We start from the raw sequence: 18,924 nt of genomic DNA, 5'->3' as shown, positions 1-18,924 counted from the left end.
TGGGCTGTCTCCCATTTTACAGATGAGAAAATGGAGATGCAGAGACACAAAGCACTTTGTCCAAAGTCACCCAGGTGATGGGTGTTAAAGCCCCCAGGCCAGGAGAACCCTCCCCCCTCCCCCCATCCCCACCTCCACTTCTGGCCTAAGTTCCTCCCTGACCACAAAGACTCAGCTCTGGCCTCAAAAATATTTGGAAATTTTTATTTAAATGTTTTGTGTTCCCTTTTAACCAACACCAAAAAGAGAAAAAGTTTTTTGCCGTTCCAAACAGGAGAGTCATTTCAGAGAGGAGCTGGCGAGTGTGTGTGCGGAGCTGGGAAGTGTCTACCCGCCAGCCTGCTCTTCCCAGCCCAGGCCACCTGGGGCGGGACAGCCAGTCCCAGGAGCTGGCTTCCTGGGAGCCCTGGGAGGCCTGGGATGAGTGAGTGAGTGAGCAAACCCCCATCCTGAAGAGAAGATTGGTCTCCCCTTCAGGTAGGGACATGAGCATGGAGGGCCCTGGTAGGTTCCAGACGGAAGGTGAGTGGGGGTGGGAGGGTCAGATCTGGAATGTTCCAAGGAAGCTCCAGAGCCTCCGGATCTGGAGAAATATGTTGCTAGAAAAATAAGATGCTTTGAGGATTTCTGCAGTCTGTTCTCTGCCTGCCCCAGAGAAACCTACCCTGTTGGCCAAAGGGGCCGTGGGGTGGGGGTGGGGGTGGGGGTGGAGGCTGGGCGCTGGTCTGGGCCCAGAGAAGGACCGGAAGGGAGCGAGGCGGGCAGCAGACTTTGGTTCCTGGGTCCCCTTCCTTGCAGCTGCAGAGGCTGTGGGTGCCCCACCTCCCTGCCCCTTGAGGTGTGGGCTGCAGGCGGTGTGCAACGCTGGGAGAGGGAGGCTGGCCATCTGTCATGGGCTAGTGGGTGCCCCGGCCCTGGGCCCTCAGAACAGGATGCCCAGGGGGAGCAGGGCCAGCAGGAGCACCAGGGGGCCCGGGGAGGGGCTGCCTGAGGAGCTGGCTGAGGCACAGTGGTCGCGGTTGGCACCGATGCAGGCCGCATACGCCATCACGTGGGGGATGTAGTTCTGCTCGTGGACGCCGTGCAGCAGGTGTGCCATGGGGCCCTTGGCGAAGACCGCCACGTCCTCCCCGCCGTGGGTCTCGTGGCGCAGGGGCACGGCGGACTGCGCCTGGTAGTTGTTGTGAGCTGTGGGCCAGAAGAAACACTTGCAGAGAGCCTGCCAAGGGCCTGGTGCTAGGCAGCGGCTTCTCCGTGCCCCTCCCAGGCTGGCCGGAATGACCCATTTTACAGAAGGGAAAACTGAGGCTGAGTGCGTGGAAGACATTCCACACAGGCCACAGGATTCCGGCCTGAGTCGGTTCTAACATAGAAGCCTATACTCTCAACCTCAGAAGAGAAAATCGGCTTTTTGGATTAGAAGGAAAGTCAACCTAGGAGAGGCTCTTACCATTGGCTGCACATTAGACCCCCCAGGGGCCTCTGGGGACATCAAAACAAACACACATTCAACAATAGGGAATTGGATGAACACCCTGGAAAGGCTTGTGCATTGGAATATTATGCAGTCAGTAAAAACGACTTTGAATAGCAAACACCTGTTTGTGCCAGGCTCCATGCTAAGCTCATCAGACCCCTTTAGGGTGACCGTGGGAGGTAGAACCCGTTTAGGGAGGAAACTGAAGCTGAGAGCTGATGTTATGGGCCCAAGGTCCCAGAGCTAATGAATGGTACAGGGAATTCACGCTGAGACTGTTCTGACTCAGCGCTGGCTATTCTGAGACCCCGGACCTTGACCACAAGGCCCATCCCCGAGGGGCGTCCTGTCCCCTCCCAGCCCTGCGTCTTGGCAGTCTCACCGTAGTCCACCATGGAGACATTCTCTCGCTCACCGCCCACCACCTTGTAGCCAGGCCCGTTGCCATACAGGATAGCAGTAAAGGGCTTCTTGTCCGTGTCGCTCAACATGGGGGCCAGACCTGCACAGGAAGACATGGGTCCAGGGGTCCTGTTGGAGCACTGGGGGTACAGTCCCTTCGAAGGGCCCAACCCACCTCCCTGAAGCCACCTTCCAAACCTGATTTACTTCCCACCAACCATCCCTCAGTTTTCGCTGTGCCCACATCCCTCCCATCCATCTATCCATCCTCTCTCTCATTCTATCCATCCATCCATCATCTAGGCCAGTGGTCGGCAAACTCATTAGTCAACAGAGCCAAATATCAACAGTACAACGATTGAAATTTCTTTTGAGAGCCAAATTTTTTAAACTTAAACTTCTTCTAACGCCACTTCTTCAAAATAGACTCGCCCAGGCCGTGGTATTTTGTGGAAGAGCCACACTCAAGGGGCCAAAGAGCCGCATGTGGCTCATGAGCCGCAGTTTGCCGACCATGGATCTAGGCAGCTGGCCACCCACTCATGCACTCCCCTCGCTCTGTCCTTCCACCCTGCACTCCCCCAACCACCAGTAAATCCTCATGAGTGCCACCTGTGCCAGGCGCTGGGCTTGCTGGCTCTCCAACCCCCTCCTGCTCCCAGATGCCCACCCCACTGGAGGCCCACCTACCAAAGATGGAGTTGCCACGGGGGGTGTACCCGCCAAAGGTGAACACGTGGGAGTGGTCAGCAGTGACGACGGTCAGTGTGTCATCCAGGGAGGTCATGGTGCCGGCCAGCCCGATCGCCTGGTCCATCTCCACTGCCTCGTGCAGCGCCTGCTTGGCCTTGCCCTCGTGGTGCCCATGGTCAATCCTGCCTCCTTTGGACACCAAGCAAAGGCCTCGGGTGAGGAGGAGGGGAAGGAGATGGGCAGCCCCGAGCCCCACAACACGACCGCGGGGTCATCTTCCTTTGGTGGGGAACTGCCGCATGCCAGACACACGAGGCTTCCACGCAGCCATTCAGCCTGGACAGCAGCTCAGAGGGGCGAGTTGCTGGGCCAAAGGCTTACACGTGGAGAGTGCAAAGCCAGGATTTCAAGCAGATCCGCCTGACTGAAAGCCTGTGCGCCTTCCACCACCCCACGCTGCTCCCAGCACCCCTTCTTCAGCTGCTTGGAGTCCCCGAGACGTCGGAGAGGCAGGGAGGGAACCAACGTGCCTGAGTGCCCCCTAGGTGCCAGGCATGACAAGCCGGTATCTTGTTTCCCCTTCACATCAATCCTGGGCAGAGGTGAGTACAATCAGCCCCATTTACAGATGGAGCCACTGAGGCCTAGAGTGGGGAAGTCACGTGCCCAACGTGGTGTTTGCTGGGATCTGAACTCAGGGGTGCCTCACTGTAGATCACCTGCTTTTCCTCCTGCACTTCGAACAGTGCCCCCTGAGTGAGAAGCACAGTCCTAATGCATCCCATGCTGCCTCCACAGTGAGTACAAGAGGCCTGGCACAAAGCCGGCTTCAAGGTCACAGTCAAGGGCTGTGTGACCTGCGGGAGCGCCTCCTCGTCTCCCACCAGGAGATGCTGCCTGGGTGGACCCTCCCAACTCGGAGGGTCCTGAGCCTGGGGCCTGGCCACCCTCCCTGCCGCTGGCCCGAGCCTCACCACTCTGGCCTGGCAGGCTGGGAGGGTGGGTCTTTCCTTTGTTGTGGCTCTGGAGCAGCTGGCCTGGCGGGCCCAGTCCTGGCCCTGCTCACAAAGAGCTCTGCTCCCGGGGGAGCCCCTGCTCACCGCCGCTGGGTCTTGGCTGGGTCCTCGGCGTCAGAGGCCTGGTCGTGGCCAGGCCGAGACCGAGACCGAGACCGCCATGCTTGAATGGGAACCCCGGGGTTTGGCAAGAAAGTGGTCAAGCCGGGCTGGCGGCCACTGGCCTCTGGAGGGCGGAGGGGTCTGAGTGTGTCTGTATGTGTGGAAATGTGTGTGCGTGTGTATGTGTACATGAAGACAGTGGCTGTTAGAACTTCGGGAGATTCCAGGAACTTTATCATGTCCTCAAACTTCCTACTGTTATTGACTTAGCTAGTATGCAAATATCATCATCATCAGAATAGCAACACTGAGGATGTATTCTCTGCCGGGCCCTGTTCCAAGTACTTTATGTCTCTGAACATAATGGATGCTAATAACCCTTCTATGAGAGGGGACTGTGTGGGGCCTCGTTAAATAGAAACATCCTAGTGGAGGTCACACAGCCAGTGGAGGTCACACAGCCAGTGGAGGTCACACAGCCAGTGGGTGGCTGCATCAGGACAAGGGCCCAAGTCTGACTCCAGGGCCTCGCCGCCGCCCGGGAAACTATGACTGCCACATACAGCACTGTTCACTCCCCAAGGGTCTGACTCTCCCAATCTGGGGGGACCTGGGATGTCGCAGGGCCTGCCCTGGCCTTTTCTTCTCAGGGACAGGACTGAGGAACCTGACCTTGGCCCCACACATGCCTAATAACAATAGAAGTCCAGCTGTGAGGGCTCCCGTGGACCAGCAGGCATCTGCAGAAGAGGCTCCTGGGCCTGCGTCCTTGAGCCTTCAGGCAGCTGCTCCGAGTGCAGATGTCTACTGGGCCTGCGGGTTTGTCTTTTGGGAGGGGTGAAGCTTAGGGGGCTGCACACCCCTCCAGAGCCAGGCCTCCGGGAGGACCTCCCAGAAGGAAGAAACCCGCCTCCTCTTCCAGGAAGCCTTCCTGGACTAGGAAGCCTGGCGCACATGCATGTGTGATGAACAGCTTGTTGGGCTGGGAGCTTCAGCACTGCCCTTTTCTCCCCCAACCCACAACCCATCCTCCCAAAAGGACTTCCCCCCCATCATCCCAAACTGGACAGTTCCCTTTGAGAGCTGGACCTCCCTGTCCCCTGACCTCAGGGCTGTGCACCCACAAGCTCTCGGGCAAGTGGCCCTGCAGCCAGGCCTGAGCCCTACCTTCCACCAGCAAGAAGAAGCCTTTGGGGTTCTTGCTCAGGATCTTGATGGCCACCTCCACCATCTCGGAGAGGGAAGGGTCCGTCACGTTGTTCCTGTTGAGCTCGTACTGCATGTCCCCCGGCTCAAAGAGGCCTGAGGAGGAGGTGGGTGGTGAGACCTCATGACCTGCTAGGAGGATCCCCAAGGAACCGGCGGTGTCTATGGGAGCACGGGTCCCCCACCCACAACTTGGGGGCAAAGTGGAGGGAAGGAAGCTCATCTGGATGGCTCGTGGCACCCAAAGTGTGGTGTGGGCACACCATGGAGAGAGGTCACCATGACCGTTTAAAGAGGAGACTGAGGCTCAGGGGGTCAGTAACGGCTATTTTCAGCTGCTGAGCAGAGGTCTGGGAGTCAAGTCCATCCGCCTACCTCCCAGCCTGAAGGGCCCCGGACACAGCACCATGTCCCTCAGGCAGGACTGTGCCCTGGACTGGACCGGGCAGCGTGGCTGTGTGTTTACATGCCAGTCACAGGCCAGGTTTGAAGTGCACAGAGCCCTGCGCAGGCAAACAACAGGAGGTTTGGGGGCACTGTCCCTTCTGCTCACTGAGCTCAGTTTTCCCGTTTAGGAAGCAAGGAATGACCCATTTCTTGTCCATGTCACAAGATGGCATGTGTACCGGCTGGTGTGTTAGGTTCTGGGTCTCCTTCCAGAATAATCGCCCTTCCGTGAGTGTGTGCACAGCCAAACAAGAGTTCCGATTCGCAGAATGCCCACTCTGTATCACGTGCCACTCCAAGTGCTTTGGAAGCTGGTAGGTGCCAGCCTCCAAGAGGGCACCCAATAAGCCCTGGCGGCCCCCCTCCCTCAATGACTAGGGCTGGCCTGTGCAGCCAACGGAATTCTGCAGGAATGACGATGTGTGACTCTCAGGTCTGGGCCTGAGACACGGCAGCTTCTGCTTCGCATGCTCTTGGGTTTCTGGGAGAAGCCAGCCGCCATGTTGTGAGGACACTCAAGCAGCTCAATGGAGAGGTCCAAGGGTCAAGGAACGGAGGCCTCCTGCCAACCCATTAGCCATATGAGCAAGCCGTCTTGGAAGCCCAGACCCAGGCTAGCTTCCAGATGACTGCAACCTCCTGAGAGACCCAGCCAAGCTGCTCCTAATTCCTGACCCAAAGAGATAGCACATGCAACAACAATGTACTCTTATTTTAAACTGTTAAGTTTTGGGATAGTTTGACACACAGCAACCGATAACCTATACAGTACATTAGCTCATTTAATCCTCATGACAACCCCGAGGTGGGCCCTGTCCTTATCCCCATTTTATAGAATTATTCCTCCTCTTAAAGAGGAAACTGAGGCACAGAGAAGATAAACCACCTGCTCAAGGTTGCACAGCTCCTAGGTGGTGGGAGCTGGATTTGAACCCAGCCCTCTGGCTCTAAGAGCCAGGAGTGGCACTGTCTTGCTCCGTGAGTGCGTACACAGCTCCACACAGCCTGTGTGGGGCAGAGTCTGTGCCATGTGACCCAGGCAAGCAGAGGCTGTACGTATCTGGGGGATCCTCCGGGCGCCCAGCTCTGAGCCCATAATCACCAATGACACACCCAGGACCTGAGGGCTGAGCTCCTCGGGAAGGTTTGCAGGAGGCTTTGCCGCCACTTGCTGGGCATGATAGGCGGGTGGGAAAGAGGACTCGGGTGTCTGCATGGTGGTGCCCACGTCTCCGGCCACCCAGCCCAGGGCCCTACCCTGGCTCCCTTCCCCCTGCGGAGGAGGACGCACCCCCAGTCAAGACCGGCAGAGACAGCCAGGCCGGCTTCCGCCCTGGCCACACAGCAGGGCTGGCTCCGGGCCCCCGCTCCATGGCTGGGACGTGTCTGCCTCAGCTCCGACTTACCTGGGCCGCGCTAATCAGCCGGGTGGCGTGCCAGAGGTCGCTCCCCCTCTCTGACCCTCAGTGTCCCTTTGTGCTCAATGTGCTATTCACCCTGCACAGCCAGCAGATTTGGGGCCGAAATTCTATGAACCAGAACCCCTTCTTCACCCCTCCCAGGCCCTGGAGCCTGAGGGCAAAGATCCCTAAGTAGCGGGGGCGGGGGGGGGGGAAGGGGGGCAGGCTGAGACCTCACCCCCAGATGCTGGGTCACACAGCTCTGGCCCCAGGGCACCCAGCCAGGCATCCACCACTCCCACCCCCGGCCCCCTTACCTAAGAGGTAGTCCACGGTGTTGGGGTTGAGGGCCAGGAGTTCGGTGCGGTTCCAGACGTAGTGAGAGTGCTAGGAGGAAGGGCCTGTCAGTCGTGCGGGGGCTGGGGGAGTGACAAGGACTGACCCCAGCTGGTCCCCGAGTCTGGGACGTGTGTTGGTTTCCTTTCATCCTTTAACAATCCTTCCCTGAGGACCGACCATCCCTACCCTCAAGAAATGACCAATAAATAGGTAAGTCTAATGTAGGGGAAGAATTCTGAGAGACCAGGGAATACTGAGCCCAACGGTGAGATCAGGGAGGGCTTCCTGGTGGAGGTGATGTCTTAACGAGGCCCTGGAGGACAAGTGGAAATTGATCAGCCTGGGGTCAGGGAGTTGAGTTCTAAATAGAGGAACATGGGGCAAAGAAGAGGCAGGCACAGGTCACAAGGAGTCTTGAGTGCCCGCTGAGAGGTATGAGCTGTGTTCCTGGGCCATGGAGAGCCGGCGGGGTGGGGGTTGGGGGGAAGCGAAGCCCGAGCTCTGCCCTGGGGACCCCCTATGTGCTGGGTCCAGGGCACAGAGGCCACAGGAAGAGGCCGGTTGTCTTGCCTGGAGGTGGCAGCATTCAGGGCCTGGAGTGGGGGTCCTCGCACTGCCAGGAACCAGCTGTGAGTCCTGGGGAGTGTCCTCTGCCTTCTCTGGGCAATGACATTGGGATCAGTGGTTTTCAAACCTCAGGGGTTATTATGGGAAGGAGGCTATTATGGCTAAGGCAGGGGGGCTCTGTTCCCCCACTCCCATCCTGTCCTCTGCTTCCCTGAGGTGTGTTATCGCATTAATCCCCACATCGGCCCTGTGAGGTCGGGATTATTATGCCCGTTTTACGGATGAGGAAACTGAGGCACACAGATGACATAGCTATTCGGTGGTGAAGACACTCTAGAACCCACTCTTAAGGCATGGTTCGCAGTGAATGTATGGCCTCCGGGAGCCCACGGTGATGCCCTGCCTGGGCCAGTGCCGGGGGCCCTCTCCTTCCTTTGGGGGTCTAGACTGAGCTCCTTGGAGCTCCCTGCCTATGCAAGAATTAAGCTCTGGTCCTATGTCCCAGGTAGAGGAATCGAGGCTGTCTTGCTGGCCTGGGCCGGGAGCGGCTCTGGCCCAGCCCGAGCTGACTCAGAAGGAATGGGAAAGGTTCAAAGCAGCTCACCAGCCCCACGGGGGCCATTCCCCAGCCCCTGCCCCCAGCTCACTCCTGGCCCAGCCCCAGCCCACCAGGCCTCCCCTGGGGCCAGTCCTGGAACCCTCAGAAACCCAACCCTAGAGTGACATCAAAGTGGCTGCCAGGCTGCTCCCCACTGTCTTCAGCCCTGACCACAGTCATCCAGACCCCAGCTGCCCCAGGCCCGGCGGCCGGCAGCACAGATTACAAAGGCCACAGCCGCTCCGGGAGCCAGAGCCCGGGCCCTTCCCACGTCCCAGCCTCCCTTCCCCAGCACGTGCCCTCGCCCTGGCCAGAGCCAGCTCACCGCGGAGGGCTTCTACCGCACGCCCTGCGCCTCTGCCTGCAAGACCTCCCAAAGCTGCCTCTCCTTCTCCCCACGGTCAGGCCTTCTCAGCCCCTCCCTGTGGCTCGTCCCCTCTGGGCACCAGTAGGTCCTGGGCATCCACCGTGCAAGCACAGTGCTCCACGTTTCCTTGACCATCCGATCCATCACTGGACCTCATGCCAGCCAGGGGCCCTGCACACAGTAGGGGCCCTGCACACAGTAGGGGCTCAGGGGACTGAACGTCCATGCAGGCTATTCCTTGGCCCACCCCCCTTCGTGCTGCCTAGCTCTCCCATTGCCCTCCCCTGAAGGAAGGAATTGATTGATTGCTACTATGCGCCATTCGTGTATCTGTTAGGCCATTTGAGCCTGCTGAGGTGAGAAGTATGACCACCCAGCCCCGGCCCCACCGCAGGCCACCCCGCATCGGTCCCTGAACGGCTACCTTCTGTCTGGGTTTGAAGCTCTTCCAGATGTCGATGAGGTTTAGGCCGTCCAGCCTCGTGCCCCTGGCCTTCTCGTCTTGCTCATACTCCACGTCGGTTCTATTCTTGGGGAACATGTACTTCCGGCCGCCCCCCATGATCACCTAAAGGGGACAGGAGCCATCAGGACCCTGGGGTTCCAAGCTGCCGGGCAGCGCCAGGGGCCCCGTGGCGTGGGTGCCTCTCCCGCCGGAGAGTCCTGGGTCAGTCTGCCCTGCTCTCGGGACCTCCCTTTTCCAGGTGGGGGAGGACAGTGAGTCTACGGGATGGTGAAATGTCAGAGCTGCGGATACTCGCCCTCACTTGCTCTCCAGACGCCTGACAGAATGCCCCTTGGGTAAGAACAGCGCCGCCGTTCAGCGCCGCCTGTGTCAGGGCCTGAGCGCCCCAGACACACTCTCCACTCGACTTCACCCCAGGCCGCAAGGGAGACGTGTACTGTACTCTACTTTCCCCACGAGGACGTGGCCGCAGAAATCGGCTTTCTTTTCCCCAAGGCCACACAGCCAGGAAGGGGCAGAGCCAGGATTCGAACCCGAGCCTTCTCCGACCCTGGCACCGGGGCCCCGCGGTGTCCGCAGAGCCCACGGGGGAGGCTCCAAGGGCTTCCTCCCCGGAGGCCTCGCCGGGAGGTCCTGGGGCAGCCCAGCTGGGAGCCGGGCAAACAGCGGGCCAGGGCTCCCGTCTGCGGAGGCACCGCCAGGCTAATTTTACCCGCCGCTGCCTGCGCGGGCGGGGACGCGGGACTGTTTGTTTTCCTTGGGAGTCCATGTTTGAAGTCCTGACTATTTTTAAAACGGGGCCAAGAGCATAACAGCTGCCGCCCACAGTCACCACCACACCGGTGTCCTGTCACCACAGGCGTCAGCCCAGGCCGCCGCCCCTGGCTGACACCTCGGGGCGCAGAGCCGCCTGGCATTTCCAGGCCCTCCTCTACCTTCCGCTCCATTGGCCTCCCGGGACCCAGGTTGTGCGGGGAGGTCCAGATGGGCAGGGCGCCCCAGGACCAGCCGGGATCATGGGAAGCCGGTGGGGACATGGCTTTGGATCCGGACTCTGTCCCTTCTTGACCGAGGGCCTGTCACTCCTCCTCTCGGAGCCTCCGTGTCCTTCCCTATAAAGTGGAAATAGCACCCGCCCCCCCAGGACCGGCGCAGGAGGCCTGCAGGCACCCAGGGGGGCCCTCCGCGGGGGTGTTCCCATAGGGGCACATTCTCTGGGGGTGAGCAGGCTGTGAGAGGAGAAGGAGAAGGGGCCCGGGTCATTGACCCCTTGCCCCCCCATTCCCACAGAACCTGACCCCTTGGCGTCTTCGGCGTGGAAACGAAGCCCCCAATCTTCGTGCCCGGAGCCTCCTCGTTTCCAGCCCGGCAGAGACTTCACACGGGCTCATTAAATCCCAAATAACAGACTTGCTGTTTGGCTTTGGGGTTTGGGTTTGTGTCTTTCTTTTTTTGTTGTTTTTTTAGCAAAGATATTTATTTTCAGGGCGGACACCGGGATTTTTGTTTCATGTGCAGCCTGGGGCCGGGGGCTTTGGGGTGGCGGTGATGCAGGGCCGATGGGACAGAAAAGGATGAGGAGAAAGGAGGCCAGGGAGGAGGGGCAGTATTTGCCCGGCCCTCCCGCCTCACTCTCCCCCACGCTCATCCCCCAGTGGCTCCTGAGGACCCCCCTCCACCCACCCCTCACCCCCACTGGAGAAATCTTCCCTTAAACTCCTGTCCCCTCTCAGGCTGCTCCTGCCAAATCTCTCTAAAGAGCAGTCCCATAATTATACCCTGTGCTTGTACAACAAATGTTCTCACATCATGACCTCATCTCGGCCTCCGGTGGCCCTAGCAGGGGGCAAGCGGGCTCTCTATTCTCGTACAGGTGGGGAAACTGAGTTGGGGAGGAGAAGTGACTTGTCCCAGGACACGGGTCAGGATGGCGGCCGGGCCTTGGATATATGCTCACTAAACGGGTCAGCAGGACAGTTTGTCCTGAAAGGGTGTTAAGCCATCGCTAGGGAAAGGGAAGGCATGGGCTGGTATAGAGGCTGGGGGGCACTTTGAAATTGGGGGACTCTATGGGGGACAGAGGAGGGTCTGGGAGCCAGCGAGTTTGTCTGGTAAGGTTAGAAACAGAGGTAAGGGGTAGGCAGGACCTGGAGCTCCCTCTGAGCCTCACTGAACCCCTTTTAGGCTCGGGGACGGCGGGGGGGGGGGGGCAAAGTCCCATTGCTCCCCCACCTGATCCCCACTGAGAAAGGAACAAGCCAGAGGTTCTCATTTAGGGAGAGAGAGTGGGGACCCCTCTGGACATGTCTGGGTGGCAAGCGTTCACGCACCTGCTCGGGGTTTTAAAGCTTGTGTTTCGGGCAAGGACAAGTGGCCACTCATCAATGCCATCGCTTTCTGAGCACTCGCTGGGTGTCAGGCCCTGCAGCCTCTACAGGGACCATTGTGTTTAGATGTTGCAATAGGCTTACAGAGCGATAGGTACATTTCACAAAGGGGGTGTGAAAGGGAAGGCTCAGAGAGGTTAAGTAACTGATCCAAGGTCACACAGCTAGCAAACAGGGCAAGGATTTGAACCCAAGAAGTTTAAAAGTGAGAGCTGGTGCTACCCCGTCCACACTACCTTGTCCCTGGGCATTCTGGATGAGTCCGTGGGGCACACACCTGTTGGTGCACGTGGGAATGTGCAGGGCAGAGTCCCCTCAGATGGCCACCCCACCTCTCTGTGTTGTGGGGGTGCAGTGCCAGGCTCCAATTGACAAAATAATCCCTGGGCGCCTGGTTCTTGCCGTGTGGTGGCGGCCACATCAGGGTTTATCCCTCAGCCCCACCGTGGAGAAATCCTACAGAGCCTCCCTGCCCCGACCACAAATCCTCTAATGGGCTGGGAGCCCTCCCAGGTGTCTGGGGAGCCAGGCCAAGCTGCTTCTCCCGTGCCAGCCTGTACCTGAGGCCTCAGCCCCCCCGCCCCCCCGCCGAGATCCTGCCTCCCAGCCCGGGGGCCCCTGCACTGACTGCACCCCCCGAACTCGCCTCGATGTCCCTGATGTTGTGCATGAGCTGGTAGGCGATGTCCTTGCAGCCCTGGCTCAGGGCCTCTGGGGGCATCTCGTTGTCCGAGTACCAGTCCCGGTCGGCGGAGTGGGCGTAGGAGGCGCTGGGGGTGGCGTGGTTCACTCGCGTGGTGGTCACGATGCCCACGGATTTCCCTGGGGGTGGGACAGGAGGGGTTGGCCTCACCTGGAGACGGTGGTGTCCAGGCTGCCTCTCCCTCCTCCTGGCTAAAGACTGGCCTCCTGTTAGCTGCATGACTGCCTGGGCCTTAGTCTCCCCATCAGTACTTAACGGGGGTGGGGTGGGGTGTTGTGGCTTCCGTGTACTCTGGCAGCTCAGACACTCTGCCTCCCGGAGGACCCTGAGCTGTGAGCACCTGGGCGGAGTCCTCTCCTCCACCGAGGAGCCTGCAGGAGCACAGCGGCCCCCTGTGGGCTCTCAGGGGGTGGTGTCACCCGTGTCAGCTGGCCTCGTACCCTGACCCTAAAACTCCAGGGGACGTGGGCCAGAGCCTCCCGCTTCCAGGAGGAAGGAGGAGGAGATGTTTCCTGACCCCCCACGGGCTGGCACTGGGCTGGGCCCCTGGCCTTCCTCACACCAAGCCTCCGAGGGGCGATGATTTCGTGCCCGTTTTACAGAGGGATGAACAGCCTCAGGGAGATGCTCCAGGACCAGGACCCACACCGGAGTGGGTTCCTAAGCCACCCGCCTTCCTGTCCTGGGCGGGATCCCATGAATAGTTCAGACTCTCAGAATCGGAGCTGGAAGAGCCCTGCAGAGCACCTTTTACCTACCCTCTCCCCATTGTACAGTTGGGAAGACTGAGGCCCAGACAGGTCACAGAGCTGGGCCCCGTTCCCCACCACCACCCCCACTCACCGGCGTCCTTGGCCCAGCGCAGGATGGAGGTGACCTCGTTCCCCTGAGTGGTGTTGCAGTGGGAGCGCTGGGTGGCCGCGCTCACCCCCACGGTGCCCTCATTGGCCTTCACCCCACACAAGTAGGCAGTGGCGGTGCCCGCGCTGTCGGGGACCTGAGCATTGGTGTTGTATGTCTGCAGGTAGGGAAGGAGGGTTGGAAGATGGCCAGGCCCTGGCTCACCCTGCTGCCCACCGACCCCCACTCCCACCATGGGGCCTGGGCATGAGGGAGACAGAGAGGTCTCCCACAGCCTTGGCTGAGCCCTGCTGCCCACTGAGGTCCCCCCAGAGCCACAGCATCACCTAGCTGCCCACTTCCTGCCCCCACTCCCTCTGCCCTGGCAGCCAGGGCAGCAAAAAGGAGCAGGAAGGCCACTCTCCAACACGTGGAAGCGTTTGGCAGAGGAGAGGGGCTGGGCCAGCTAGGCCTCTCTCTGAGTCTGGGACTGTAGGAGCCAGCAAGGGGGAGGGGAAGGCAGGTGAGTTCTGGAGAAGGGAAAGATGAGGGGCGGGAGGCTCAGTTCTTGAAGGAGGCGGGGGGGAAAGCGAGGGGAGGCAGGATCTAGAATGGGGACATGGGGACGAGGCCTTCCCCTGCTTCAGACCTCTAGTAGAGACCCTGAAACTGTCTCCCTTCCCCACCAGCCTGAGAGCTCCTTGAAAGCACAGAAAACATCAGCCAGTCCCTGCTATTCCCTGGGAGTGTCGCAAGCATGTCAAACTCGTTTATTACGAGGCATGCGGCCCGCCAGCCATGAGTTTGACATGCTTGGTCTAGAGGATCTTTATTTCAGAGCACCACTGCCAACAATGACGACACCAGTAACAACAGCTACCACTTTACAGCAGTCATTGAATTAACGTCCCAAGCCACCTTGGGGGAGAATGAATGCAACAGAACCACGTGGACGAGTAAATACCGCCCGATTCCCTTTATATCAAGTACAAACGCAGGGACAGCTAGTCCACGGGTGGGCGGGCGGGGGCTCGGGCTGCGACGGGCCCGCGGCCTCTGGTTGCTGTCACGTTCATCCACCCGGATGCCGGTTATACCGACACGGGCAGTTTGTGAAAACCCACGCTGTGTGTGTGTGCACTTTTCTCTTGTATGTTATTCTTCAACCGATTTTTAAGAATCAATGAGCTAAGCCCTCAAAATAAAGTCTTGGGAAGTAGCTGCTGCTGCTCCCATTTCACAGTAGGGCCTTGGAGGCGCCAGGAGGGCCGAGCACTTGGCCCTCCCTCTCCTGCGAGCGGCACGCGGAGGCGGGGGCTGGAGCTCACCTTGGAGAGGGCCACGTGCGGGAACTTGTCCATCTCCAGCCTGGTCTCCTCCCCGGTGTTGTGGTGCAGCTGGCCCTTGAGGATGCGGGCGGCCGTCACCGTGGAGACGCCCATCCCTGTGGAGGGGAAAAGGGGGCCTCAGCCTCTCCGGCCATTCTCCTCGGGCACCCAGAGCTCTCTGGTTCGGTGCCAACTCAGGCTGGGCACCGGGCACCAGAGAACGGCTCTGGAAATGTGACTGGGCTCCCCTCCCCTCCCCAGACCCTCAGGGGAGCGCCTCATACGGCCGGTCTCATGGGTCCACAGCCTGGCCCCATCCTCTTAAAATGTCCCCAGGGCTCCAGCCTCTTCAGCACAGTCCCCTTCACCTCTGCCTGGCCCTGCGGCCCCCACCCTCGATGCCCTGTGCAGCCCCTCCCTCGGCCTCCGGCCTCACCATCTCCCAGGAACATGATGGTATTCTTAGCCACGTTGGTATTGAGATTCTGAAGGCTCAGGGCATGTTTCAGGGTCTGCTGAGCTTGGTCTCTCCAGTACTTGGGGTTTTTCTCTTTCTCTGTACAGACAGAAAAGCAGAGTCATTGGGCAGGGGGTGGGCCGAGCTTCTCATCCCCAGACTTACAGGTACCTCAACTTCTCATGCCTGAGGGCAGGGTGCCAGGACTTGGGGGGGGGAGCAGTAGGTGCCCATCTGACAGTCATGGTGTGGTTTGTAAACCTATTCCCGTCTAATCGTCCAAACAAGCCTGTGGACCCTGGGTCTTCTCCCCACATCTCACAATGAAGAAACCAAGGCTCAGAGACACCAAGCGACTAGCCCAAGGCCACACAGCACGGGCAGACACTGGCAGAGCTGAGTTCCACTCCAAAGCCCAGGCTCTTTCCTCCAACCCAGTAGAGGGACATTTCTGCTAAGGCAGCAAGTGAACTGGGCTGGCGCGAGGTTAGGAAGGTAATGTTTAAGCCGTTCAAGAGAACAAACTACTTACAACTGCGGGAGTCCCCAGACGTCTCAGTCATCAATTATAAACTCTGCATGGCTTACTGATTAAAGGAGGCTCAGCAGGAACCTGGCTTAGTGCTGGAAAGTGAAACTTGTCTTTTGTTTAAAGACTTGCCTTGTGTTTAAGGAACCAATGGAAAGAGCTACGCACAATCTCCCTCCTGTCAGGATAACTTAGCACGTTCTGGATCTCCAATCTTGAGATAAAATGGAACCAGGAATGCTCTCTTTTCTTCCTCTTTTTCTCTCTCCCTCTCCCTCTCCCTCTCCCTCGCCTGTGCTGTGTCCAGTAGTCAATCCTCCAGTGGAAAGAACACAGCTGTGGTGTCTGTCGAACCTCAATTGCCCCCCTTCCCCACATGGCTGTGCCAAGTCCCGGCTGTGTAGACGAGTCACCTCCCTGAGCCTCAGTTTCCCCCCCTTCAAATGCGTTGTCTGTACCTTCCTCTCAGGGTCTTATGAGTGGATTAGGCAGTGACTCACCTGGCCCACAGGAGAAAATGAAAAGCGCCCCCCCCCTCCCGCCCCCCAGTAATTCCACCCCCAGACCTGGACTCCCATGTTTCTCCAGAGGCCCCGCTCCCTGTCCCTGGGCGTCAGGGGCCTTCCCGTGCCTGCTGGGCTCCCCTCTGTACTTGGGCCCCTTAAACCAGCGCATGGGGTACAGAAGCCCGGAGATAGGCTCTGTCTTCCATTGCCTCCCGGTCATAGAAGGAAGGCTGAGGCCGGGAGGAGCGGGAGAGTCTTGTCCAAGGCCAAGCTGCATATTTGTGGGCTGAGGACACGCGCCTCACCCCTGGGCCCAGCTCAGGCCTGCGCTGCCCTGCAGGGCTTCCGGGCGAGTGCCAGGAGCCTTGCACACAGCAGCCTGGTGGGCGGCCACCGTATTTCCTCCACGTTATGAAATGCAACAGGGGGCATCGAGATTAGAGCTGGAAAAGAAAAACAGGAAACCCACACAGCTAGGGGCTGTGCCCCTGCCTCAGGTGGGGGAGGAGGCAGAAGGAAGCCACTCTTGGCCTCAAGCCTTGGGCCCATCCACACTTCACTCCCTCCCCCCAAGAGGTCTCCCCTTAGGTCACCCCCCCAACCCCTTAGCCCAGCACCTTCCCTGGCAGCCGCCAGCACTGCCTCTCTCCTGAAGGTGTCTGCTGAGCTCACTAACTTCAGACCCCAGGCAAAGCGGGGGACACAGCTACCTACAGCAGTGCTAGGACTGAATGAGGCAAAGCCTGGGATGCCACTGGCTCAGGAGATCTCCCACCCCCACCCCCACCGCAGTGCCCAGCTTTGGTCCAGGAGCTTCTTTGGCCATTTGGGTGCCACCTGGTGGTGATGCACTCCTGCCCTTCCTGGCACCTGCAGCCTGCCGCCCCACTCGCCCTGCACCTGCTGCTCCTTCCCCACACAAGCTCTGCCACCAGTCTGCCCAGTTCCCCGCTGTGCTGCTCCCTGCGGAACCCGGGCCATTCTCACCAGAGCCCTCCCAGGGCTTGCCCCTCAGTCCGGTTCAGTGGATGCCAACCGGACTTCATTGTCAGAGAACCGAGTGAAGCCAGGACGGCGTTGGACAATTGAATATCAGGAGGCCATTGTTTTCACAGCCCATTTCTTTTTCAGCTCTAATCACCATGCAACGCTATACTTGTCAGCTTACAGCACGTACTGTGGGATTTTGTTTATGTGAAATTCAAAAGGCAAACCTCGTCTGTGGTGGCAGGAATGTACCTACTGGGAGTCACTTCCTTCGGCGTGGGGGTTGGGAGGCAGGGAGAGGCCCTGGGTGTCCCGTGCCTGGAAGTGTTCTTCCCTGATCTGGGCGGGGCTTACGTGGATCTAAAACTGTATCTATAACTAACTTGGTGTAAGTGACACCAAAGGTTTTTAAAAAGAAAGAAAACACTGTGTACCACTCTGCACACTCACCGGAGTGCCTAAAATGAAACATCACCAAAAAAAAAAAAACTGAATTGCTGAATTTTTTTTAATTGCTGAATATTTGAAGGTTTTTCATTTCATCACTTTTTCATTCTTTTTCCTTTTCATCCATCTGCTCACCTCTCACCAGCTGGGTGCTGAGAAAGCAGGGACTCAGTCTTGGGTCCCCAAAGGTACACAAGGAAAGGCATCCGGGGGTCGCAGAGGGAGCGACAGCCTGGGAACCCAGCAGCTCGGGTTCTCATCCCAGCTCTGTACTGACTCGCTGGGTGACCTGGCAAGGCCAGTCCTTCTCTGTACCCCAGTTTTCTGATCTGTTGAAATATCTTCTCCCTAATAGCCCCCCTCCCTGCTGGACACTGTGACTGTACCCTGATCTTCCCACAAGAGCCTCGAGGAATTATCTCCACTGGACAGGTGGAGAAATTAAGGCTCAGTGAGGGCCGTGGGGGTGTTTCCAGCCACGTGGTGGATGGAGCCGGAGAGGCTCCCCGCTCTAATCACAGATTCTGAAATGCTGGAAACAACAACAACAAACCCAACTCAAAACAATTAAAAACAGTACATAGCTTGAAAAGGGAGGAAAAGAGGGGAGGGGTATACCCGGAAATTCAAAACCAGAGACGTAAACAGGAGCGGATGCTGAGGACCCTGGGATGTAAGACAAGATGCAGGTCTAGGTTGAAGCTGTTTAATGTGCATGTTAGACCTCGGAGCGATGGAAGGGACAGGGAGAGGAGCCAGTCATGAGAAATGTGAACTCGACTCCAAAACGGAGCCAGTGCTAAGTGGGCTCTGAGATTATGGCGTAAGAACCCCGAACTGAGAAATTAACATAAAAACTTATCTAGAACTCGTTGAAAAATCTGATATAATCTGCGCTGTAGAAACACTTCCATATGACTGTCCAATAGAAAACAAAAAAACGAACTCCTGTTGGAGATGAGTTACAAACCACAAGGAAATGCACTCGCTGCTCCAGGAGCTAAGCAGACAAAACCGACAGGAGTCTTAGCGTACCACGCCTTGGAAGAGTTTATCGGATAAGTTATATTTCAGGTTATAGAGAGATGAGAAAAGAGAAACCTCAATTAAAGAACAAGAAAATACAAAGCAGGGAAGCGTGACCGACAACACGAGCATGTGCAGTAGCCGAGCTGGGACTTTCCATTCTGAACATTTGTTTCCTGCTCTTAAATACTTTGGGTGATTCTGTGACCCTGAACATAGGCAATGCCCTCATCCTACCCCGCCTGCACCAGGTCTTCCCGCCCTCCGTCTGTGCCCCCCAATCCTACCTGGCACGAAGGAGGTGGTAAGGCAGGTGCCAATGGCCAGCACCAAGAATGGTGAAATCATGATGCGCTCCAAGCCCTGCTCTCTCTCTGGAGCCCAGAGGTACAATCCGCGTGGGTGGGAGGGGTGGGCTGGCAGGGGTCAGCCGTTAGCTGATGTTAGCTGATGTTCCGATCCTAAAAATGAAAAACGAAAACTTTTTTAAAAGGACACGTGGGCCACAGCTCCAGAGTTCATATGTTCATTTACTTAATTCCTTTGTTGGTTCATTCATTCACGAAGTCTTTGTTGAGCACCACGAGCCAGACCTGGGGATGCCAATCTAGGTGGTCTCTCCCTCAGGAAGCTT

The 18,924-nt window shown here is 58.3% G+C and overlaps 1 protein-coding gene across 1 annotated transcript; it reads right to left on the bottom strand.

Moving 5' to 3' along the window:
- Window positions 1-705: 705 nt before the first annotated feature.
- ALPL (alkaline phosphatase, biomineralization associated) lies at window positions 706-18,695 on the bottom strand. The gene is made up of 11 exons (XM_008148124.3): window positions 18,578-18,695; window positions 14,775-14,894; window positions 14,339-14,454; window positions 13,014-13,188; window positions 12,114-12,289; window positions 9,039-9,182; window positions 7,061-7,130; window positions 4,858-4,992; window positions 2,570-2,761; window positions 1,860-1,979; window positions 706-1,188 (listed from the first exon to the last, which is right to left on the bottom strand). Exons 1-11 carry the CDS (start codon window positions 18,636-18,638, stop codon window positions 923-925), a joined length of 1,575 nt encoding a protein of 524 aa, XP_008146346.2. The 5' UTR covers window positions 18,639-18,695; the 3' UTR covers window positions 706-922.
- Window positions 18,696-18,924: the final 229 nt, after the last annotated feature.

The sequence above is a fragment of the Eptesicus fuscus genome, chromosome 9 (genome assembly GCF_027574615.1).
Source record: "Eptesicus fuscus isolate TK198812 chromosome 9, DD_ASM_mEF_20220401, whole genome shotgun sequence".
Lineage (NCBI taxonomy): Eukaryota > Metazoa > Chordata > Mammalia > Chiroptera > Vespertilionidae > Eptesicus > Eptesicus fuscus.
The sequence above is the reverse complement of the archived record's forward strand: the minus strand, read 5'-3'. Positions and strand labels throughout refer to the sequence as shown.